This window comes from Athene noctua, chromosome 4 (assembly GCF_965140245.1).
Source record: "Athene noctua chromosome 4, bAthNoc1.hap1.1, whole genome shotgun sequence".
Classification (NCBI taxonomy): domain Eukaryota; kingdom Metazoa; phylum Chordata; class Aves; order Strigiformes; family Strigidae; genus Athene; species Athene noctua.
Genome location: NC_134040.1, coordinates 85040454 through 85066767, shown reverse-complemented (window position 1 = coordinate 85066767; position 26314 = coordinate 85040454). Strand labels below are relative to the sequence as shown.

General features: G+C 37.2%; 1 protein-coding gene across 1 annotated transcript in view; it reads left to right on the top strand.

Annotated features, from left to right (window-relative positions):
• The window catches only part of LRBA (LPS responsive beige-like anchor protein), a 414576-nt gene that overhangs the window by 58293 nt on the left and 329969 nt on the right, over positions 1–26314 (top strand). Inside the window, exons 15-25 of the mRNA XM_074905922.1 lie at positions 1403–1465; positions 3208–3305; positions 6370–6462; positions 7263–7371; positions 7930–8011; positions 9697–9820; positions 10071–10263; positions 21589–22617; positions 23675–23850; positions 25112–25265; positions 25671–25851. Coding sequence (XP_074762023.1) covers positions 1403–1465; positions 3208–3305; positions 6370–6462; positions 7263–7371; positions 7930–8011; positions 9697–9820; positions 10071–10263; positions 21589–22617; positions 23675–23850; positions 25112–25265; positions 25671–25851 — 2302 coding nt within the window. The remainder of the gene's footprint in view (positions 1–1402; positions 1466–3207; positions 3306–6369; positions 6463–7262; positions 7372–7929; positions 8012–9696; positions 9821–10070; positions 10264–21588; positions 22618–23674; positions 23851–25111; positions 25266–25670; positions 25852–26314) is intronic.

The following is a 26314-nucleotide window of genomic DNA, read 5'->3' as shown; positions in this document are numbered from 1 at the left end:
AGGTGCCTCTTTTTGTTGTGGTTCTTGCCACAAACAGCAGAGCTAAAGATGTGTTTTTCTCCTTTTAAAGCTGTTTTTTATCAAAAGTGGAGCTGTTAAATCATTAACTTGGAAATGTTTGCTACTGGGGAAATAAGTATTTAATTTTTTTTTTTTTTTTTTACAAGAACAGTATCACCTGCATCAGAAGTGCTTAAAGACTTAAGAGCAGCATTTGACATTATATGCTGTGGGTCAGTGGGACAGAGGAGGATAAGAAAGAGTCTATCAATAAGTTTCACCACTGCATATTAGATGTTAGAGGAACATTGAAATTCAACAGTTCTACTGCTTATAGACTCTTCTTAACCCGTTCCTGTTGCAAGCTCTGACCTCTCTCTTCTCTCCCTTCTGTAGGCTGAGTTGTTTGTGTTTGAATCCAGCTCCCTTTTCCCTCTTGCCCGGTGTTACTAAGGAACCAGTATGCTGTGGGCTGTAGCCCCAGCAGCGTGGAGCAGTAACTACCAGAAAAGTTCTGCTCTTGACTCCTGTACTCTTACTTCAATTGGAGAACCAATTTAAACGATCGGGCACAATTTAGCTATCAAACTCTTAATAGACTTTTGTTATTTTCATTTTTAAAAAAAATTTAAAAAATTTCTGTCAGAGATCTGTAACTTTGGCTGTTTTGGATAGTTTCTCAAGGTTGGTGAAAAGCGTGTCTGTCATAAAAGGTTGATTCTTCTGCAAATTTTCTGTTTGTACACAGTGGTGCAAAATGTTTTCAGGAAATGAGAAACTTGCTTTAAAAAAGAAAAGTCCTAGATATGAACAAGTCTGCTTTTCCCTACCCTCATCCTGTTCTTAGAAACCATTGGTTTTGGTGTTTTCTGGTTTTTTAACAAAAAGACCTCGAGGCATATTCCTGACATAGATGCCGTAAATGATTTAAATTTCTGCAAAGTTGATAGCAACTGGAGATAGGATTCTCTAGTGGAAAATAAGAAGCAAACTTAGCTGTAGACATAGCTAATGGGCTTATAATTAAACATCCAGGTCTACTTCTGAATCTTCTTTGCCACCTTAATTTAATTTGTCTATTGATAGGAAGCTCTCAGTTCAAATTATCTGTCTCAGTTATCACGTGTTACTCTTAACAATTTCATGTACTTTATTGCTAGCTAGCTTATTTTCATACCTGTATTGGAGTTGTCTTAAAAGCACTTTTATAACTTTCAGTGGGTATTTTCTGGGCAGCAAAAAAAAGCTACCTTCCATCTATGAAGCTATTATAGTACCAAGTAAAACCGAATTTGTCTTGCGGGACTTGCTCTGTGTATAACCGCTGCTTGTAATAATGGTCTTTTGGGAACAGTACTTTTGTACTTGAAAGATGATAGTTAAAACCTGATTGTTTTTGAAGGACTATGGAATAAAAGAAGATGAACTGCAGGCTATCCTCAATTATCTGCTCACTATACACGAGGTAATTTTTAATTTGGGGAGTGTGTGGGTGGAGAGGTGTACTACAACTGCTGTTTGTGATCATCAGGTATTCGAGTATCTTCAAATATTACCACCTTTGTGCCACAAGATGGCTCTGTGGAGGAAATAGCAAACATTGTCCAACTCTTCAGTGTAGTGCGCTGAATTGCCAATATTCTGGCAGTGATTTAAGCACTATGTTCGATGTTAGATTGAAGTTCATTAAGCCAGTAAGTCAAAATGGTTTCTTATGTTGTTCTGCAAACTGATTTACCAAGCAGAAAAACAGATGGTGAGGCTGACTTTAAAACAAAAGACAAAACCTTGTTTTATGCTGCCTAAGTAATATTTTTTTGTTTTTCCCTCTTTTTATTTTGCTTCTTAAATAAAGCAATAAAATTGAAAACATGCATTAAAAATAAAGATGTATGCTAATGGCATCTAAGAGAAGCATATAAACTTAATTGGGAGAAAATGTTGGTTACCACTGATACATCTGCATCTTCATATTTTAGCACGAGGAAAAGGCACTTTATGCCAGATGCAACATCAAAGACAAGGGAAATGGGGACATAAATCTAACTGATCTCATCTCTGTAAGGGTGCTTGAAATGGGTAAAATAAGGAATTAATTGAACTACGCTTTGAGCAGCATGGATTTTTTTCTTTCTTTTTTTGTTTACACCTATGTTTTCTTTTTATTCTCTGTGCTGGTTGCTGCTGCTTGGTAGCACCATGGTCAAGCAGTTTAAGTCATTCTACTTTATATGAAGATGTGAAAAATAAGACTCTTGGTAACATGTAAGAGTAAACCAGAATAGCAGAAGCTTTATATAGCCTTCAGATGAGGAGGTGATATTTTAACTATCTTAGCAGTTTGCATGGTCAAGTCTAAAAGACCCATGAGTGCTGAATCCTACAGAATTGGGTATCTAGTTGTAAACTCAGGAAAACATCAACAAAAAAAGAGTAAAATTCAGTCTTCTCATAGTGCTCATTCATCAGTGATAATATCTGTAATGCTAGCTAGTAATGCCAGATGAACACAGTTGTTCAGGGGGTGTAAAACTGGTTTTCTAATAGAGAATCAGAATATTTGTTGAAAAGTGTTGGAAAGTAGTTTTTTTAAATAATGCTACAAAGAATGGGAAAAGACAACAGTTGCATTTTGTGACTTTGTAGGTTATTTTTAGTTATAATTAACTTGGAACAAATTAGTAAACTGTAGCTTAGAGTGCTTTAGACTAATAGTATGGAAAGCTTTACGGAGCAGCTTGAATTACCCATTTTAAATGTTTTCTGTGGCAGGTGGTGGAATTTTTTTTTCCTGGGGTGGACGTTTGTTAGTAGAGATTTTTGCATTAAACACCACCCCGTGCCCCAGAAAACGTGCAGCAGTTTATTTCTAGCTCTTGTGCAGTAAAAAATGGGGAAATATCTGTGTAAACAGATGAGCATTTGTATGGAAGGAAATAGCATAGTTTGATAGTCCTTTCCCTGTCAAAGACTTACGTTCCAGACACACATGTATCACTTTCCACTGTAAAAAAATAAAGGGGTTTTTTGGTAATATTTTTCTCCTGTCCTTGTCTTCCAGATCTCTAGCTCTTTGATCCTGGCCTAATTGTTTTGGTCCTATACTCTCCAGATCATTTTGAAAAGTTCTGTAGTGGTTCTATTAACAAAAAGAACTTTCTCACATACATGCATTTTTCACTGAAATTTGTAATTTTTATTCAACAGGATGACAATCTAATGGATGTCTTGCAGTTGCTTGTTGCTCTGATGTCAGAGCATCCCAGCTCTATGATCCCTGCTTTTGATCAGAGGAATGGATTACAGTAAGTTTGAATTTTCTAAGTGGGCAAGAGGAGATAGGATTTTGACTATACTGTTGCTTGCTAGAATTCCCATGAAATCCGAAAGGTTCTCGTCAGTGGATATGTTGCAATCTTAAACTCCTCATCTTGAGAGATTTTTGTGTCCAGGTGCTCTTTTGACAAGAGGTGATGTTGGATTTATTATCAAGGAGGGATTTTTTTTTTAATCTTTCCAAGCTGTCAGTCACACTTAAATAGGTAGTGATCAATTTGAGTTAGTCTGTACGTTGATGTTAAGTCTTCATCTACTAGCGCTTAGTCTTCAGCCTCCTGCTCTTACATGTTTTAGAACTCAAAGTGGGCTGACAAAAATTGGTTCAGATTTCTTCTGATCTTTGTTAGCTTTTTCCCTTTTTTTTTTTTTTTGTGACATGTAAAGCATTATGAGACTTTTGCAGAAGAAACCTTTATTTAAATTTAGCACTCTGTAGTATGGATTGTTCACAACCTCTTTTTCCCAACAAACAGAAATTATTGTTTAGCACTGTTGTGAGAGAAAAGTAGGTAAAGGAGCAAATTCTGCTAACTGTAAAAGCACAAGAGAAGATCTGCTAGAAAAAGACTGAAGTTATGACTGATTTTGTGCCGTGGCTCTCAGAGGGTGGTCACTTTATTGAGCTTTTCTAATTTAAAATGAACCTGCCTGGACATAGTGGGGAAAAAATTGGATCAGGCAAACAAATGTAAGAACTATTCCTAGAAGGGTATGTGGAGTAGTAATTCTCTCACTGTGTAAAGGCAGAGTCTCATTTCATACATTTTGCTGCACCTTTTGGTTAACCCCTATTTATACATATATTTTTTTCAGTTGCTGTTACTCAAGAGACAACATTCAGGCACGTTCATAATTGTTTTCTCCCCTTTTAGTGCTAGGCTGATTTTTTTTTTTTTTTAATCCGTTTTCTTCAGTTTTGACTTCATTTGTATGGTAATGTATTATGCTATGGGAAACTAATAAAAACTCTAAATAATAAAGTATTTGAATGTCATGTTGGGTCTCCATTGCAATATGTTTGGTTTTATTTAACAACCGGCAGTAGACATTTTCTTTATTATTAACGAATATATGGGTAAGTCAGCATGAATAGTGAGTCCACAGTGAGAAATCACTTTGTTTTCCTGTCTCATTTGTTACATTCCTTCCTCCTGTATTGTCTCCAGTCACTTAATGGGTGGTTTGTATGCCTATTGATACATCTACTTTTTGCAATTAAAACACCATATTCCTGAAATTTTAAAATAATTATCCAAAGCTTTATAAATATTTGGGGTTTTCAATAATTAAAATTTTAAAACTAACAGATCTACTGAAAAAATAAGCGTAAGGAAATATTTTTTTCCTATACAGTTCATACCCTCATACTGTTAAGGCAAGCAGGGAAATGGATTATATTGCTTTAATGAACATTGTATCGTGGGCTTGCTCGTTTTTCTGATTCTATAGCTGCTGTGGCTGCAGCTTTCTCCAGGATAAGTTATTTTTTGTAGATAACTGGTTTTTAATCACTTCTGGGCTTCATGTATATTCTGCTATAGAACTAGATTTTATTTTTTTAATCTTAGTTTAGATATCCTGGTTAATATTTTTAGGGATGCAAAAGTGAATGAGTATATAACTAGTGATGAGTGCTCAGTTCTGTATAGGTAAGGCCCAAAAACTTGAATAAGACCCTTGAACTTCTACAACTGTCTTATCTAAAATGCAGTATTATAACATGGGATATCTTTTTTTCATTCCCCCTAATAAACTGATACAATTGTCCTCAGAAACTTATACGGAAAATATTTACAGCAAAGCTGAGTACCTACCTTTTGCTCCAATATAATTTCATGAAGCATTAGGAAATTAATTTTTTTTTGTTTTTTCAGAGTTTAGTAGTCTTTGTAGATATCTGCTAAATCATATTTTACACATTCAAAGATCTGTCCAATGCCATGAACCATAGCCCAACTGAAATCAGGTAGTGACATGGTCATATGCACTTAACTGTCTAAAAAGTAAGCAATGAAAAAAAGTTAGCTGTAACTGATAAATACATTTAGATGTCTTGTGTTTTTATGGGAGATTTACAAAGATCGAAAACTTCCATTTGTTATTCCTCACATTGACAGAAGGCCAATATTAGAATTTTTCACTGTGTAAATAAAAGGTTAAGTTTTAATGTATGCAAATAAATGTTTGAGGAGTTAAGATTAAATACTAGTCCGATTTCTTTTTATTCGGGGAGTGGAAGGTGTAGATACATGTGGTGAGATCTGTGCAATATTGCAGATTGAATTGGTAATGTCAAATATATTTAAGGTTACTGGACACTGTAAGACTGTCTGTCCAATTGTTTGTTAATTTACCAGACTTCAGTCAGTTGCATCGACACTTTCTTTGCTGTGTTTGTTGCACTCTCATTTTTTTCTTGGAAAAACTGCAGCCAGAGCTGTTCATATAGTATCTAGTACTTTGCTACAGACATGCCCCTTGCTCCCTTCAGCTTTCTTCTTAAACCTCCTTAGTGTAGAATCATGAGTGGGTATAGAACGTAATCATAAGGAGGTGAAGAGCAGAGACCAATGTAGGTGAAATAAGAAGAATGCCTCCTGACTTGGTGTCTTCCTCCATCGCTCCTGAGGGAGCAACACCATTCACAGGTGTCAGATATTAGTGCTAGTAATAAATCTCCCTCCACACATTTATACTGAAACAACTGCTTGCTTAGTTTTTTGGATAAAATACCAGATTGACACAGTTCTCAATATAGGAATTGCAGCAGACTTTCCCAGCATGTCTTACGTATTGATAGTTGGGAGATATTTAAAGTTGATTAAAAATCTCTAAATGTAATTATAAACTGTGAAATCACAAACTATTGTGCCATCAGCAGAAACATCATGCTGGTTTTTGTAGTCTTATGAATAGTCATGCTTTTAAATTAGGCTCAGAGACAAATATATTTGCAGTCTACTGCAGTTCACATGTCACAAAAATGGCTTTTTCAACCGTTTTAGGAAGCCTTGTGTTTTCTCCACTTAGGGTGGTCTACAAGCTTTTAGCATCACAAAGTGAAGGCATCAGGGTGCAAGCTCTAAAAGTGATGGGATATTTCTTAAAGCATCTCGCTCCAAAGTAAGTACTAGTTTCAGTCTTAAAACAAACCCCCCCGAAAAAGAAGGAAAAAAGGTAGGTTGTGATACACACGTGCCATATATTACTTTGTGTATATGTATATGTACACACACATGTGTTTGTGTAAAGTAAAAAAAGCTATATTGGAGGTTAATCACTAAATATGCTTCACTGAATAAGAACTACTATTCTTCAAGTACTCTTCAATTTGTTTGTCATTCATACATTTCTGATGTGGTAGAATTATTGGCAACTAGTGTCCAGGCATTATCTCTTCCTTACCAGGTTCACGCTTGCAGTACAGCTGCCTGCTTTTAAAAGTGCTCTTTTTCCGTAATTCCACTGGAATTGGTAGCAAGAATTAGACTGCTGAGATTGAACCCTGTGTCACTTCCTGAGAACTAGATTGAATATGTCTCAAGTTGACTACAGTAGTAGATAACTATTGAGATCGCTGTCCATGGTTGTATTTTTGAGTGAAATGAAGACAAAAATGCCCTTTCCTTAGTGTTGATCAAGAAATCCCTAAGGATGTGTTTCAGCATTTTGGGCTTGTGGGTGAGGACTGCATTTACAGAAGAAAGTTAGCTGTCTTCTGTTTGTCTTCAGGGAATGACTTGTCTTTTCAGAATTTGAATCCTTGCCCTTTTCCTTAACTAAAAGCAATAGACTTAAGGAACAAAAAAGAAAAAGATGTTTCCAGTGATTTCATATTTCTTGGGGCACGTTTTTAAACTCTCTTTTTTCCCCTAAGGCAAGTTAAATATGTAAGTTTATTTTATCTTTCTATACTATTTTAGGAGAAAAGCTGAAGTCATGCTTGGACATGGATTGTTCTCTTTGTTGGCTGAAAGGCTGATGCTTCAGACAAGCTTAATCACCATGACCACATACAATGTCCTATTTGAGGTAGTTATATACTGTAGTTAGGATCCAATCTTCCTAATTACTTGTAAGACATTGTTAGAAAATTGCTTACATATTTGTGCTGATATGTTCCAGATGACATTAAACCTTGGCGTGATGCAGCTGAGTGCTGCTTTTTTTTTTTTCCAAAGCTCGCTACTTGAGATTTCCTCCCCACCCCCATTAACTTGATTATGCTTGTTATGAACAATTCTAGATAATAAGTAACCTGAATGTCTCAAGCAGACACTTGTATATATGTGGAATTTTATTATAGCGATGATCTTGCCTTATGATGATTGTTTTGGCTAGATTCAGGTTTCTCTTCCACTGTATTTAAAATAAGTGTGCACTTAAGAGAAGTAAAAGAAAAATAGTGCAGAGTAAAATTTTAAGAACGGGATGAAATAAATTATCAAGACAGACAAGAAGTGAGTTTTTTTGGATAAGTTTTAGAACCATGGTGAAATAATGATGGTTCTGTATGAAGGATGTGTCCAACTATTTTCCAGTAAGCTGTCTTTATGAACACTAACGTGGCAACTTCTTCTTTCTTGCTAGATTCTGACTGAACAGATTTGCACTCAAGTGGTACATAAACAACATCCTGACCCAGATTCAACAGTGAAGATACAAAACCCCCGTAAGAATGTTACGTGTTTCTAAGTGCTGCTGTAAGAAAAGTCTGCTCTAAAAGAAGACATGAGACAGCTTATTAATTCCCTCCACCAGCCTCAATTCTGATCTCAGTTTTACATCGTCTTTCATAAAAAGGAAAGATAATGTGCATTTAGTTGGAGTTATTTAGGAAGCATGTCTCTTGCTTTTTCAAAGACGTTTTATGGGTCTAAATGTGTATGTAGTTCATAACTTGCCCTTTTTGGCTGTGCAGTCGTGGTATGAAATGGTTTTTCAAGACTTGCATGCACAGGATACTTTGATTTAATACACGTTAAGGTTCCAGCAAAATTCTGATTGCATTATTTAGTGATGTCAGACTAAATTACCTGAAATATGGAAACAGCCTTCATCTTAAATTACATTCAGTATGACAGCACTAGATGGGAAGTAGGAGAAATGTATCTACCCACTGTTTTGGTTAGCTTACTTTATGGGAAATATCTTGATATGAAACTTTAGATGTCTTTTGAACTAAGAGAAAATACTGATCTCCTTTTCTGAATTATATGCATTATTAATGTGCTCTGTATATAATACAATGGACTTATGATAGCTTTGGGAGTTCATTTTTTCTGGAGAAATAACAGATTTTTCACTTTCATAGCTGCTTTGTCATTAAATGTAGGTCATAGTTGTGGGTTTCCTTCATGTGGAAAGTGGGGGGAAGAGGAAAGAAAGCAAAGCAGATACGGAGGAAAGCAATCTGGTTGCAGTATGCCATTTGCCTCCTGGAGAATCTGTACGAAGGAAGAGATGGGAGGAGATTTCTGTTACTTTCTCTTAAAATTTTTGAAGTTGGCAGTCACTGCTGTGGTTACTACAGATTATTTGAGGTATGAGTCTGGAATTATCCAGGTCTAGCAGGAGGAGTTGCTTCTAGACTACCTTTTTAAGGTCAGAGGTAATATCAAATAAGAAATTTATCTTTTGAAAGAAATCGTGGGAGGTTTACTGAAACTATCACAGTGACCATGTTCAAATTGCAGCCTAATTTATTTACAAAGTTAACTTTCTGTTAGAGTAACAAGATCAGGGACTACCCCACAACTCCAAAAAGGGGAATGTACCCACAGTGTTTACTGTCTCCTAAAAAATATAGAAAACATTATGCTCATAAGAGGTGAAATTTTACGTCGGGAGGGTTTTATCCCCTTTCTCAAACCTTTTTTTTAATAACAGAAATTGTTAAATATAATCAGAAGTTTTTCAGATTCTTTGGAAATTCAGTATTATTGAGGCAGAGCAAAATCTGTGCATTTTTCTCCTGTAATGATTTTATAATGGATAGATTGAACTATGTGAATTTCCTTAGAAAAAGGTTCTGACAGATTCTGATAGCTTGTCATTCATTGTGCAATAGCAATTGTGTTAGTTAAACTTGGTAATTCGAAAAAATTTCAGAATAATTTAGCCTGGATTCCATTTTCTTCAGCCTGCAAATCCCCCTGATGGTGACCGGTTTGAGGAGTCTTGGAAGAAGGGATCTGTATTAGTTAAATCTTCTACTCAAATAGAGATGTGCTTTTTCTCAGTATAAAGCTTTTTTTATATAGCATCACTTTTTTTGTACAAACAGTATTGGAAGATGTCCTGTATTTTGTGCTGTGCTTAGTACTAATGTTTTGTTGCTCATGAACTATTTTACAGAGATTTTGAAGGTTATTGCAATCCTGCTACGTAATTCTCCACAGTGTCCAGAAACTCTGGAGGTTCGGCGAGCCTTTCTCTCAGATATGATTAAACTTTTTAATAACAGCAGAGAAAATAGGAGGTAAGATAGCTTGCTGTATGTGCATGTATACAGAGGAAGTAGCAAGGTCTAGTAAATCAGACTCAATAAGCAGATGCAACTTCATTGCTGTTCAGCAAATTCTGTAGTCTAGTATAGTCTTCAATATGTAAAATTAGAGAAGCTTACACATAGCAGTTTTTTAAAACATGTTGAATTCCTGACTTAGCTCATGTGTATTTCTAAGATATATTTTGAATTTTGATTAAGTAGCGTGTGTGTGTTTTTGCAGGAGTTTGTTGCAGTGCTCTGTCTGGCAGGAGTGGATGCTTTCCCTTTGCTGTTTTAATCCCAAGACTTCTGAGGAACAGAAGATAACTGAGATGGTGTATACCATATTTCGAATTTTGCTCTACCATGCAATCAAATATGAGTGGGGTGGCTGGCGTGTTTGGGTGGATACCCTGTCGATCACACATTCAAAGGTGAGTATTGGAAATAGTTGGGAAATTTTATTACGCAGTGTAATTAGATGTGGAGCTTTAAAAGTGCTGTATCACACAGTGAGAATAGTCTTGAAGTGAAGAACAGTAGTTAAGTAGAAGCCCAGTGTTTTTACCGGGCATAACTTTCAAATATTTGACAATTAAGCGTTGTTGCTTGAACACAAATATTTTTTTTGTTGTTGCTGAAATTGTGATAGTTTATACTGAAAATGGCATGTGTTTTCAAAAATGAGGTAATCAAATCTCAGGAGGATTTCTGAAAAATTTTAGTCCTGGTTTTGCTTTTAAATAATGGCATGAACACAAGGTGGCGCACCATATCTATTCATAAACAAAAATACCTTTTGATACCGTCAAAAGGCAGTAAAACAAACCAGTAAAAAGCAAAGAAATCAAAGTTAAGACAGATGCTTCAGCTGTTAAGCTGCCATGGGATACAGGGCAAGAACGCAAATCCTTGTGGTATGAATGAGACTATTACCCTGCATTATTCTTCCGTCGGAGTTTTTGTTGTCGTTGCAACCAGAATTATAACATAAAAGTTATTAGTGGATCTTCGAGCAAGGCACAGTAGGATAAAAGATAACTGCCCTGCCTTATGCTGAACCAGCGTGGGCCTCATACTTATTCTGGTTTCTCAGAAATACTTACTTAAGATGAATTAAATCATAAATTATGTATTTCTAAATTGTGCAACGTAACAGTGCAGAAAGGACATCTGTGAATCCTGAAGATCACTTTTAGGAATTGTTAGCATTTTTGAGGTCCTTGATTTTTTTTTTTTTTTTTTTTTCCTCAAAATTAGTCAGCCTCTACACACAGCAAGAATACTGTTATTTTGCAGCTCTGTTTATTGAATTCAGAGCTTGATGGTGGATTATTGGGTTACGGGGAGACAAATGTAGAAATCTATGAGAAGTGTGTGAAATAATATTGTTAAATAGTCACTTAGCTAAATGGAATCCAGGTGCAAAGAATCCAGGGCCAGATTTTAACCCTTATAGAGATTACCTTTTAGTTGTTGAAATAGTCTTAATCTCCTTTTGTGTCAGACTGCAGAGCCTTCAGAAAACCTCTTTCCGCTCTTTCTCCCAAGATGCAGAGGGCATGGGTGGAGTAGATTGTACAATGGCAAGCTGTAGCCAGAGTAAAGATCCCTAAGAGTTTATAGAAACTGGCATAATTTAAAGCATTTGTGTGATTGCTGGGGAAAGATGGAGAGGTGAGTGAAGGAAGATCACCTTTCCACCTCTGTTATCCAGAGCTTTGGTGTATTGAATTTAAAAATTAACTAGCACATGATCTTATAAGCTGTAGTTCTAGTCTTAGACTTTTTGTAAGATAATGTAATGTTGGAAATCTCATTTAAACAGCTTCTGTGTCAAAATGATTATATGGATTTTTGGTCATTGTCTTCAGTGACTTAATGTGACTAATCAGTGGTCTAGAGTTCATGGAGCAAAACCCAAGATTTTTAATATGATGCCATGGCCCATTGTTGAGAAAAACATGGGTTTAGAAAATACAAAAAAATTTGAGGTACAGCTAATGTTACTTTTGGTTGTTTTTTTTTGTTTTTATTATTTTTTTTCCCCCCAAAAAAAGGCTGTATGTTTTTGTGCAATACCATAGTGAATGAGAAAATGGCATGCTTCACTCTGTGTTCCTCACTTCTGGTTCCTGGCATGCTGGTGTAGTGAGGTACCGTTGGTGGTAGAAGTAACTTCCTCTCTCAGTTTTCCCAGGTCTATCTGAGTTGGCTTCCCGGTCAAAATGCAAGGACTGTTTGTTCTTCCAACCTACTTTCTCTAAAGTTGAACAATGTCAGGGTTAGAAATGTGTGAGTGTGGGCAGAGCCAGCAGCAGAGTGGTGGTGTAATTTGGAAGGAATTCTACAGGAGTTCAGTTTGTTTGGACACTGGTGCTAATCCAATTCAGTTGTGCTCATCTGCCCCTCCACATCCAGTGCCAGAAGCCTAAATGATAATGCTTAACCAACAAACCCACCCAAAAACTAACTTAACAACAGTGATACGAACAACGATGCAATAATCAAGGATTTAAAAATTGGATTTTTTTCACCTTTATTATGTATTTGCTGTTTGAACTTTTTATAAATACTACATGCAATTTATGCAAGTAGCAGTATAAAGCTAGGGGATATTTCATAACTCTTTTAATTACATAAACATAAATTAGGATAAATCACAACAAAACTCCGTGGTAAAACCTTACTAATCCCTTGAAAATGCCTGTATAAACTGATATTAATACCTAATAATACTGAATTTTTAATCCCTCTAATTTTATTTATTTTGAATATTCATGTATCTTCTTACACCAATATTGAGATTCACACGTACCATAGCGTAGACATAATTCAGTGAGCAAATTGTTCGACGGTACGTGCATCTCAGATGTTTTTGATTTCTAGCATGCTTTCAAAGTAATGTGGGAATTATGGGAACAAAAATATTTCCTTAACATTGCTAAGAGAATAAACAATTTGTGGTTTTATTATTTCATCTCTAATTGTATTGGGTTACTGCTTATTTTTCCTTTTTACAACCCTTTGCGCCATTCTTGCCACTAATTTATAACACCATTCTATGATGAAGAACTAGTACATAAAGGACCAGTGTTACGGAATTGGATAGGTTTTGCAGAGCTACACATCAAGATACATGCAGCTGCTATAAAAAGCCAAAGAAACTCAATTGCAATTTTATTGTCCAGTTTGATAGATTTCCTGCCACCTTTGTAGCAGGGAAGCTGTTTGTCACTGTAACCCTCTCCTCCAACAGCTGCACAACGTTTTATAAGCAGCAACGGCTTTTCTAGCATAATTGCACTGCATTGGTTTCCTTACACTCAGAATTTAGAAGGTGTGAGTCACCTTTTTAAAGCCACATTCCTTAGTATTCCTCACGTATTTTGCTCATGTCCATATTCCAATTTGTATGTATTCCAGATATTAACACAGTGTATACAAAGGTGTTTAATCTGTGGCTCCTAGGTCAATAAAAATATTAATGAAAAAATTAAGTCACAACTCTGGTTCTAACTGGCTGGTGCTGAATTTATGAAAGCATATAAGAACTTCTGTTTCTTAAATATTGTAACTATGCTAGCTGGGCCTTAGATTTTTGTCTGTCTAGCCATGTCACTTCGTAAAAAGGACCAATGATTTTGGGGTTAATAATAGGAAACAGGTAAAGAATGGTGGACAACTTGCCTTTTTGACCTTTCGGCTTCCCCAGGTTTTTAAAGAATATAATGATTTACACAGTATAATGCACTCCTAAATTATCTGAGTGTTTCAAACTACTGCAAAGAACTAACATTTGCTTACTTCAGGCCCTTAAATATATTTTACTACTTAAAAGTTGCTTCATGTTACCATATGGTTTGGTTAAAGAAAAGATATTTGGGTAAATTCTGATAATTTTTTTTCAGTAGGTCAAGAAATTTTCATTGAGTAAGGCTCAGAAGTGTTTTGTTATTGCTGTATAAGTGAAAAAATTTTGTTCAGTGGCCTGAATGGGAAGAAGTATAATCTTAAAACATTAGTACCGTGACTTTTAACATGTGGTGTATTTCTAAATAATTGTTGGTTTTCAGTCTAAGGAAGTACAGTTGCAATAAAACCAGTGGTGAACATTAAGTAAATTTGTAGGTTCTCTGGTGCCCCACTCATTTAATACAGGAGAAATAAAAAAAAAAAAGATGCGTACAGCACTTACAATTTACATGTGTTATGTTTTCCTGATTTTCCTCACTGTCAGATGGGGGAAAACTGGCAAAAGCAGCAAAGATTAGGTGGTGGAGGAGATAATATATGATGCCAATTTAAAAACTAATTTGCAGAGAAGTAAACATGGCTCCGTAGTTACAGAAAGTAACAGGCCATCAGGATCTCTTGAATCAAAATCCCACTGACATTTGTGAGTTACTGAGGACAGTTTTCCTCCGTTTCTTCTCCCGATCTTGAAGAAGGGAGGGTCTCCCACAGTGGTCTGTGCAGGCATTTTTAGTTCTGGGGCATTTTAAAGGCTTCAGATGTTCTTCAGCCCTCTGAAAAGTGTGTCTGCATTGCCCTGAGGGGAAGCTGAGGCAGGTGGCCAGGAGGGTCCATGTACTACGGCAGGTTCTTGCTTTTCAGTTGTGCACTGCCCAGTGCATCCAGTGGTATAAATAGTTATTTATAAAAAAATGTTGCTTAGTCTAGATAGAAATGATTCTTGGAGCGGGGAGGGTGGGCACTGTCACCCCGCTTACAGACAGCAGAAGGAACTTGGGGACTAGACTGTGCAGCCTCCCTTAAAGCTGAGAACCCTCCAGAATGAGTGGTCATGACACAATCCTTCACCTTTCCTGGGTGTTTCCGTGTTACAGCTTCTTTTGTAGTAGGCGTGTGGGAGGGCTTTTCCTAGCCAATGCCTCTGAGGAGAAGAAAGTATTTTCATTATTCAGCAGGCAGAAGAGTTGGGAGGAGAAATCTGTACCACTGGTGGGCTCTTAACGTGGAGCTCCTCCATCTCATTATTCGCTCAGTTCGAGTGGGTGGAGTGTCATCAGTAAAGCTGCAGGATGCTAAAATCTCACTGGTTCAAACTGGAAGAAGAGTGTCAAACAGGGGATAGGAACAGAGTGAGCATGGCAAACTGAGATGTTATGAAGCAGCAAGGAACAGATCAGCTGGGTAGAGGAAGCTGTACAGAAGCGTTAAAAGAAGAGTGTAATAGAGATTTGCTACTGGTTGAGAAGAGCCAGAGGTCTCCAAAGGAAGAAATGGGGAAACATTAGCAGTGGAAAGGACTGATGCATGAAGAGGCAAACAGCTGGGAGAGAGTCTTCCTAAGCAAAGATGACCTGAAGAGAGAATGGATTCTCACCTGTATAACTTGGTATAAAAATCCTTGGAAGATGGGACCTGTCCGCAGCCTCAAGAATTGTCAGTAACTTCCTTTGCTGTTGAGGCAGAGTTTGAGGCAAACCTCCTCCGTACTTGCTGCTACCTGTGTTCAGGTTCTGCCTGTCTTATGGCTGGAGGGACTGACTTGGGCCTCTGGGCTGTGAGTTGAAATGATGGATGTGGAGTCTGCTACAGAGCTGCCAGCAATGCATGGAGAGATTGGAAAAAGTTGGCTAAAGAGAGAAGCGCCCAAGACCTGTACCTGGGTATTATGGCACTGCAGAGTGGTAAACACTGAATTTAGTTACAACTTGGTTTTTTTAATAACTGTATCAAATATGTACAAGGCAGAATTTGACAGTCTGCTGAACTGTAGGAATGGTGGCAGGGCTTGAGATAGACAGGAAATACTTACTTTGAGAGGATAATATGCTCATGTCTTGCAATTCAAACAAATGAAAAGCAAAAGTTGCATTAGTGAAAATGTACAAACACACGTTTGGTATGCTGTTTCAATTTATTATTGTATGGTGATGTAACAGTAAGCTAATACCTTGATTTGAAAATAAACCACTGCCAACACACATAAAATTATCTCTCAGATAAGCAGAGACTTTTATGTATTATATTGACTAGTTCTTGCTTTCTTATTCTAGAAATTATTTGCTTGCATATTTTTTTTTCCCAGGCTGAAGAGAAAAAAGGCAAAAGTATTGCAACTTAGATGAAAATGCAGGAACATCTTGGTAGAGTGGTTTTGTCCTCCCCACCCCCTCTGTGTCAGTGAATGCTTTTTTGGTGGAAGCTTAGACTCCTTCTAGAAACTTCTCATATATAGTGTCCTGCAGAAGCTATGTCAGTTTGCTTTTCTTAGCTTTCTTCTATGAACCACTCAGAAATAACTCAGAGATTCCTCAGGTCGGTGGGTTACAGGCTGTAAGGCAGTGCACGATGCACACAGTACCTTTCTATCTTTCACTTCACCAAACTGAAAATTAGGTTTGATATCTTCAGATATTCTGCCTCCCACTTAACCAGACCTGGTTTTGTTTGGAGATTCATTTCCACTTTTGAACAGTAGTGTTGCTAGAGGAGAAGTGGGAAAAACAGGTCAATAAAGTCCTTGTTAAGATTTTAAGAGCTGTAACGCTTTCTGGACTTATGAAGAGTTTATTGATGGTGTCGGCAGCACAGGAGCTAGTTTGCACTGAGCAGACTCTATAAGGGAACAGCAGTACTATATAATTGTCTGACCTGTCTGGCAGACATTCCCTTCCTTTTTTCTACTCTACAAAATTGTCCATGTGATAATGGAAAAAAAGGGACAAAATCTTCACATATAGCTAAAATATTTTCCCTATGTCCTTTAATTTAAATGTCAATCATCTTAACCTTTTTCATTGCCATATGCTAATTTTTCTCCTTGGCAATTAGTAAACATTGGACGTCAAATTAAGTTAAAATTAATGACAGAGGCAAATGTTGCAGTTATTAGCTCACGAGTGTCTTTAACTAGTAGTGCGTAGACATGCATTCCAAGGATTGCAAACAGCTATGGATTAACCATCAAATGATGGTGAAGATTAACGATTGGCCTTTTAGCTCACTAATTTAGAACAATTTCTAGTAATTAATTTTGTATTATCAGCTTTACAGTTGCAAATGCCTTAAGGAAAATAAAAAATGACTCAAGTACATTTAAGATTTTTCAAGCTAACAGTTGTCTTATAAATTGTTGCATGCTTACAGATCCTAATGTTTAATCTTCAATACCTTTATATAGTATCTCTGTCCGCTTGTATTTAGGGATCATAACTTCTACTTAATTTTGCAGTTTCGTTAATACGACTTTTGTTAACCTTGGGTGTTTTCTTTGGAGGATGTATTGTTTGGCTTTGTGACCCTGTGTGCTTCCTAAATGCAACAGGAAGTGTGGGGGAAGAATTGCCCAGTGCCTCCATGGTAGTACCACTGTTTCTTGGTTTCCTGTCAAACAAAATTACAAATTAAAAAGAACTGTTTATATAGATTTGTTAAAAAGTTGGATTTTACAAAGCAGTATTTCTTTTTTTTTTAATATAAGTAAGAAAACCCCAAAATTGAAATGCATGTTTGAAAAATACTGGTTTAGGTAGTCTGTGTCATTTTGTGCATTGCTATTTTAATTTGCATATTATTTAAAGGACAGTATTTAATCTGTTACATGACATTAACTTGTTCTGATGTTAATGGTGGAAGTAGAACATGCTATCCTTTTTAAGTGAATTTTGGCTTTTTTTAAGTGATGTTCTCCTGTCGTTCCATACTGCCTAATTTTCTTTACCACTGTGTCTCTCCTTGCAGTTTCTTGCATTGTTCTTAAATCAACGTAGATTCTCATCAGATTGTACTTGGATTTATTTGCCCATAAGTTTACATTGCCCGTCTGTAAAGATAAGTTGTCTGTATTGACCTTCTTGCCACTGTGGGGTTTTTTTTTGTATTAGTAGTGATTAAGATTCCTGGAGAGCACAGTCTGATTTCCAGACTGTTGCTGTGTAATGGCTTTCAAGGCATTGTTTGTTCCCTGTTTCACATGAGACTGATTATGAAGTTATGTTGCATCCCTGTACCGTACATTATATTTTTAATTGTTGATGGCAACTGGGCAAAGATCAACTTGTTGCAAAGCCAGTTGCATCTGTAACCTATACAGTCAGTAGAACTCATACTTGTAACTTTCTATGGTCTTAGGAAAACCAAAACCGCTCAGTTTGTAATTCAGTATTCACATGCTGACATTCAAAATGAATACAAATACCTGTGGTGCCCATGTGACTTCAAGGTAGCACGTGTAGGTTATTAGGAAGAACAAACCGTGCAACGGGACAAAAGAGAGAAAGTAGCATGGGAAGATTTTGAATAATGAAGAAGATAAGTTTATATTGGTAATAAACACTGGGGGGGCTTTGTTAAAACAGTGGCTAGTTTTTAGATAGAATTTGCTTGTGTGGTTGCTTGGATTATATAAAATAGGGAGTCTTACATCTAGATGAACTTTTCTTCCAGCACTGAAATTCTCAGCGTCTTTAAAATCAAATGAGAAGTTAAGGAAAGAGCCTGAAGGCAGGGGGACTCCATTGTTGGCAAGGCAATAAGAACTTAAGCTATTAAGAATAACTCAAATCTTGGCTATGGTGTGTTTATTAATGAGGCAGTGAAGTTGCTGATGAGGGCCCAGAAAATTTGGAGCTTTCAGTGATGTAATATGAGGTATGAGTGATCTTGTTAGGATTGTGGAGATGTGGTGGGATGGCTCCTGTGACTGGGGTGATGCTGTGCAGAGATCCCAGCTCTTTAGGAGGTACAGACTGGGAAGGTGAGGAGTGGGAGCTGCCCTTTAGGTGAGAGCAGTTGGAGCGCATGGAGCTCTGCCTGGGGATGATTAAGGAGCCAGCTGAGAGTTTCTGGGTTAGGATTGAAGAGAGGGCAGGGAAAAGGGACGTTAGAGGGGGTGTCTGCTTCAGGCTGCCTGCCCAGCAAGAGCAGGCAGATAGGAGCAGCCTGAGGTTTGCAGGCCCTGATGCATGCTGGAGGGACAACACAGCAGGATGTAAACCATCCAGGAGGCTCCTTGAGTTCATTGACAGCTGCCTCCTACTCCACGTGATAGAGGAGCCAACAAGGAGAGGCTTATACCTACCACCGCCAAGGGGCTTGTTGCGAATGTGAAGGTCAAAGGCAGCCTTGGCTGAAGTGACTCTGAGATGGAGTTCAGGATCCTGCGGGGAGGGAGGAGAGTAAAAGCAAGCTCACAACCTTGGAGAGCAGATTTGGACTTGTTTTCAGGCAAGGTTGATTTAATGCTGTTAACACGATGATAAATTTGGTTGCTAAGAGAAAATCAAGCTGCACTAGGCTTTTGTAAAGGGAATTGGGTTGGTAGCACACTGGGAAAAAGTCAGCATTACGGAAGAGTCCAACACAGGTTATACAAAGGGAGATATAAGTAACTGGCCATTTCTCCAAGAGGAGTTGCCAGCACCATAGAATGTGTTTGTGGATTGGGAAGTGAGAAGTCATAAAGTAGGTTGCTTTTACTCCTGCGTGTGAATTGAACGAGACTTACACTGGAAAGATGTGTGAAAACATGGATGTTCACACTATTAAAGATTTTTTTTTTTAAAGAGCTGGAAAAGTTGTAGAAGGGGGTCATTGGAAGAATTCTAATAGTTCAGAATGAAAGCTCATTCTTTTTAGATGGTTCTGTTACTTAATCTTTTGGACTCAAAAACAGTTATAGTACATTAAAGAGAAAAAAACATCTTGAAACATGTTATTTCTTCCTCATTGAGCTATTTTTAATAACTTGGAAATGCAGACATAATTAGTGACTAGAAATTGAAGCTAGGCTTTCAAAACTGAGTGATACCTTTTTTTTTTTTTAAGATGGTAGAGTAGATTTGGAACAAATGATCCAGGGGAGATTTCATCTCTTGATTTTTAAAATCCGGGCTGTACAACTTTCTGGATGCTGCCATCCAATCCATGGGCTGGGCTCAATGTGTAGGAAAGGGAGCTAAAATCAAGGGCTGGGCTAGGTCATCTAAGGTTACTTTCTGGCCTTAACCTCAGTGATTCCTTGAAGTTCTAGAGGAAAGCAGCTGTAACAGAACTGATGATATGCTTTCAGAATTTGTCTGAAGTTGTACTGCTTCATGCTTGCAACTTACTTTAACCAGGCTGGTAATTTAATAAAGCACTTACGTAGATTGGGCTGCTGGAACTTAAAACTTTATGTTGCTGTTAAAGCTTGTTGTGTTTTGTAAGTGTCCTGGTTCAGCTAGGGTAGGGTTAAGTTTCCCCAGCAGAGAGGTGGAAGGGATCTCCAGCTGGGTTATTCACACCATGCTGACGTCATTTCCTTTGTGGCTTTGGTGGCGGGGAGCACGGGGCTGTCTGTAACCATTGCGGCATTTCTCTGTATAACTTTTGTCTTGTTCACTGTTATTACTGTTTACTGTTATTATCATTGCTACTGTTGTTCAGATTTTTTATTACACTGTATTAAATTTCATCTTATTTTAACACGGGGTTTGTGCCCTACTTGTGTCCGAGGGGGAGGGACAACGGCAACGTGGTCTCTGGTCCCGGCAGGGCTTAAAACTATCACACACGTACATGGAATTTTTATGAGATCCAAATGAATGAGTTCAGTATGTAAGAGAACAAGAAAACGTGCATTCATATATTTAGTAAAATGTGCCGTTCTGCTTTGTCTATGGAAAGTGTTAATGATAAAGAAAATCGTTTGAAAAAAACCAAAACCGTCAGCTGCAGCTTATATGTTGGGAAAATTTTGAGAACTAAGCTACAGAAAAATAAACACTTCTGTTACAGAAAATAAATCTAAATCCTAAATAGAAAGGTATGGATATACTAAATTGAATGACAGTGTAATAAAAACTTTGGTTAGTCCAGTGAGATTTCCATTCAACACGCAGCTATTTATTTGGGCAAATTAATTTTATCAGTGTGTGTATAGCTGGAATTTTTTTTATATACCTAAAAACCAGTAATAGTTATTTTCAGCTTATCTGTAGGGAGGTCTTCTCACATTAATCAGATTTTGTAGCTCTTCTCATGTGCCTTTTAGACTGAGTGAATAGCATTTGCCAGAGGAAAAGTCCTCTGGAGCATTTTGGGTATTATTTGGAGATCCCCAGGATTTTGGCTTCATGACATGTTTTGCTTTGCTATGACTTTGTGGGATTGTAGTTTTTTATGTAAACTTCTCAAAAGTTTGTTTATCTTTGTGGATTGTTGAGCATACTCAAGGTGCTAAAATGATGCAAAAGCTCAGTGATAGTGAGTGCCCCTGCTACTTAACACAGTGGCCCCGTTACAAAAAAATGGAGATTGTCAGCTATCTCCAATGTAGTAATTCCCTGGATGTTATGCTGTTGCATTTTTATCTGCATCCTGTACAGCTACATGAATGGAAGGAGCACAATAACTCTGGTTACTGGTGACTGTAATTTAGCCGAGGAAATAACACAAGTGTTAACTAGAAATATTAAACTTGAAACATTTTCACTTCTTTTGCTAGATGGAGTCTTTAAAACTCTGAGTGCTTCTAGTAAACATTTAATTTCCTGTCCATGGGATCAGGCTAGGATTTTTGACTCTGGTGTTACTGCTTTTTCTTTCCTTTGGCCAGGAATAACAGGACACCTAAGGAAAACTTGCTCTCAGTTGAAGTCATCTCCAACATGCACCATACAAGCACAGTATCCAGTATAAATCTAGGATAGCATAGCTTTGGGATATGAGCAACGATTTTTTTTTTTTTTTTTAGAGAAAACAGTCAATATATATTTTCTAATGTACTTTCAACTCTTCTGTTTTAGGTAACTTTCGAAATGCACAAAGAGAGTCTTTCTCAAATGTACAGGGAGTACCAAGGGAAGGGAGGCGAAGGGAGTGGAATACGTTCTTCAGCTCCTATTAGAACAATCTCTGGAGTTAGCAAAGAAGCCCAAACCAAAGGAAAACAGCCATGTTTGGAGCTAAAAGAAGATGGTAGTGCTCCTTTCTGTATTGCTGATGATGATGTGGAGTGCAGTAATGAAAAAAGCGAGACCAATACCTCATCAGATGGTGACCAACAAACTCATTCAGTGTCTAATCATAGGGAGGAGTTAGAGGGAGAAGACAGAGAGGCTACACAGGGTTTAAAAGCAGTGCCTTGTGCAGAATTTTCTCCAGAATCAGAAGCAATAAAGCCCAGTGCTTCAGAAATTAGTACTGTAATGGCTGAAGCGATTGAAGATTCTCCGAGCAAAGCTGTTGAGCTTGTGGAGGAAACAGTAGCTGTCACCGCTGCTTCTCTAGCAATGCAAACTGCTTTGGAAGGAGAAATTCCTGAAAGTCCAGAAAGACTGGAAAAATCAACAGTAGAGGTGGAAGATGAAGATGACTTCGTTGATTTGAAAGTAGAAAGTAGTATGCCTTTACCTTCAGAAGAGTTTGCAGAAAGGAACAAGGAATGTAGCTCTAGTGAAGGCAAAGTGACAAAGCAGGAAGAAACAATTGAGAAGCAACCTGAATCTGTGCTTTCAAAATCTGAAGATACTGAAGGTGTGGATGGGAAAGAACAAGAGCTGACTTCACCAGAAACAGGGAGTTCTCCAGTTCAAGTAGCCACCGCTCAACCAGATTCAGAAGGGAAAAAGAAGCTGGAGGAAGAAAAGATTCCCTCTAGTGAAACCAAAACAGCTGAAGAAAATGCGAATGCACATGTGCCAGAGCCTGCTGGAGCCTCTGACAAAAGAATTGCCAAGCTTGATGTTTCTAGCGTTGCATCAGATACAGAAAGACTGGAACTGAAAGCTAACACGTGTCTAGAAGCACCTCTGCCCCCCAGACCCATACCTGAGGTAAATTCTACCTGTCCTTCATCTGTCTAGCTTAAAAATAAAAGGAAGTTTTTTTTTATTTTATGAGATTTTTGGAAAAAGCGTGCCCATACACATTGTGGGGACTTAACGTCTATGGATTTTGTGAGTTACCTAAAGAATATTTTCAACCCTTGTTTAAAATAGCCATAATTCTTACTAATTTGTATACTGAGAAATCTATGATTTTATTCTTTCTACATCCACCTATGGATGCTGATGGAGACTGAGTATTTGGCTAGGTGAATACTTCATCTGTGTTGGTACTTCTGTTCTTAAGTTTGAAGAATTGAAGGAAACATATATTCTGAGAGGGTTCTATCTAGAATTTCTTCTCCCTCTTTATTCAACCTCCATCTTACTCTTTTCAGTCTGATCTCTTATAACCTCAACTCTAGAATTATTGAAAAGCCAACATTGCTTGTGCAAAAAAAAAAAAAGCACTAAGTTTCTTTCATATTCTGATGGAACTTGTGAAAATATTTTTTATACTAGCAGGTGCACAAAATATATATATATATTTGAAACTATAAAATTTGGTTGGGCTGTCACTCCATGTCAGCCTATCTTTTTCGTGCAAGTGTAAATTAAAACTGAGTTTCTGTTGCATGCTGCAGTGCTCCACCCCTCTAGTCTTTAATTTCTGACTCAGCTTTTCGTGGTTAAATAGTCATGTATCTGAGTACTTCCCTTCTGCAGAGATACCTGCTAATGGATGCTCTTCATTCTGCACCATTCTTCCTCAAAGGAGGAAAACCACTGTCTACTGCAACATACACTCCCCCTGTGGTAAGGCTGGGTTGCTGCTTGTGTATGCCTAGACTGACAGGTGTGGTAGCGCTGCTCTAGACTAGTTTGTAGGTTTGGTACACCCAGTAAATAGCACTTGTGTAATAGTTTTGGTTTGATTTGTAACCATGTACACAGTCAACTTGTTGAATATCTAAAAATCAAGTCTATTAAATGCATTTCAGTGTATGTCATGGAAACTAATAATCAGAGTATGGGTTTTTTTTGCTTTTTCAAACTGTGTATTCAGACCTCAAGGCAGCAAGATTCTTCAGGACAAGAGCTAAGTGCTACATCAGATGGGCAGAAAAGAGACTCCAGGTCAACTGTGTTCCGTATTCCCGAGTTTAAGTGGTCACTGATGCATCAGCGCCTGCTCACGGACTTGCTCTTCTCCATAGAAACGGATATACAGATGTGGAGAAGGTAAACTTCTGTGCTTTAGATGCAATGATCTAGACTGGCGTTTCAGTTATAATTAACTTGAGATTTTGCTGAAACTGCATTGGAGTCACTCTTTGGCTTAGAATTTTACACATCTGGTATTTTACTCGTTATCCAGTAGCCTTATTTTGTGACCTATACCCAAATATTCTCAGGTTTTTTTAAAGACTCTTTACAGACATGAGGGCCTGCACGTATATTCTGACTGAAATCCTGGCTACATTTAAATCAATGGCAGTCTTGCTGTTGATTTTTTTTTTTTTATAGGCCCATGATTTTCATGTTCCTAATGTATGTAAGGGCCTGCATCTTTGGTTAGTATCTAAATATGGAATAAAAAAAAATTCCCAAATGATATTTGTTACTTCTGCATTTACACACTATGCTGCTCCTTTGATAGGGTTCTGTGAACACAGAGATGCTCGATGCATTTAAAAATTAGTTTGTAAGAGGAGTCTGGAATGCATCATCAAGATGAATTTAGTTAGAAAAAGGAAACTTTGAAGACAGTGGTAATTCTGCATTTTAATGTTAAGATTTAATAACTTAAATAAGAGTGGTGACATTAGCTTGTAGTAGTAGTGAATGTCAAATTAAATTAAACCATATAACTGTAGTGACCTGATAAAATGGAATCTAAGGCTGAAGAAATAGAGTATTTAAGTGACTAAACCAATTTAAACTGAGGTGAATATTTGTCTGACTATAACTTTTAGGATTTCATTAAGTTAACCTCCTGGGACATCATCAGATATAGCTAAAATATATTTTTAGTTTCTGTTTAGGTTCTGTTTCAAAAATCTATTTCCACGTTTAATGGATTTAAGTTTTTTGTTATTTAATTTATCTGAGAAGCCCTTAGTATTTCCTTTATTTTGCCAAAGATTTAAGTTCAAATCTAGTTCACACTTCCAGGAAAGTTTATTGTATTGCCTGATACAGTGACTTTTGCTATAGCAAGTAATCATAGACTAGCCTATAAAGTACCTTTGTCCAAATGATGATTGACACACATCTTGATGTTTTTAGCAAGCTGTGATCTGGAGAGGTTTAGGGACAGAAAGGAGAAGTAATATTAGGTTTAGATTAAGGTACATCAGTTGACCCTTATAGTCATGTGTTATTTGGTGCCCTGCTGCTAGCTGTCTGGTTTTAGCTTTATGAAAGCATAAAGATGTTAAAATACCACAAAAATAAAGCTGTATTCTGAATGCTTTGGTGTTTTTTTTTTTTTTTTGGACAGCCATTCCACAAAAACTGTGATGGACTTTGTGAATAGCAGTGACAATGTCATATTCGTGCACAACACCATTCACCTCATCTCTCAAGTGATGGACAACATGATCATGGCTTGTGGTGGTATATTGCCATTGCTTTCTGCTGCCACATCTGCTACTGTAAGAAGTTTCATTTTTATTTGAAAATTTATTTCTTGTGGGAGGATGTCTCTATGCAGTGTATTAACTATTATATCTGTCCTTACGGGAAACAGGAATGCCTGTGGGATATTTCCACAAGCATCTCTTTCTTCCCCTTGCTGCCTCCACACTTTCCCTGAGATAAATTGGGTGCCTGCCCTCTTTGCCTGAAGACATAAAAAGAAGTTGCCTAGCTTTGTTGTCCCACAGTGGTCTGGAATGGGATTAAATCCCAGTACTAATGGTTGTTCCTAGAATATAACTAATTACTACTGTTGAATGTGACTAAAGGTGGACTTCCAGCATATATTTATCTTCATTTAAGTTGTAGGAATATCACCTTTGCGAAGAAGTAAATGTTGCTTTTGATTTTTCTCCCTGTAGCATGAATTGGAGAATATTGAGCCAACTCAAGGACTTTCGGTAGAAGCATCTTTAACGTTTCTTCAGAGATTAATCAACCTTGTGGATGTGCTAATTTTTGCAAGCTCTCTTGGTTTCACTGAAATTGAGTCTGAAAAAAATATGTCATCTGGAGGAATTCTGCGACAATGTCTTCGTCTGGGTAAGCAAGTAAAGCCACTTAATGAGTTTAGGAGCTTGCTGCTTCTAAAGAGTTAGCAATTGTTAGCTTGATTTTTTTTTTTTTCCTGTCATTTTTTTGTTAAATCAAGATTACATTTAGTCAAAGAAGCACTGGGATCTTTTACTATTTTACCATTACTGTATTCTGCAATGCATATACGTAGGGTTCTTTTTAAAATATTTAAATAAAATAAATGATTAAGTGTGTTAGCCTGGTTGTTGTGAATGCATAATTCATTCTATCCATGGAGATATTTCTTTTGCCAAAGTTCCCCAAACAGTCAATGCTGAGAATATAGCAGCTTTAAGAAAAAGAAATCTTATACTCTATACCAAAACATGGACCTTTACAATATGTAGAAAAGAAGTTTAAATCTTGAGGTCAGTAGATCAAGATACGGTGAAAACTAGAGATGTAGATTTCTAGAGAGTAGGGTTCAGAC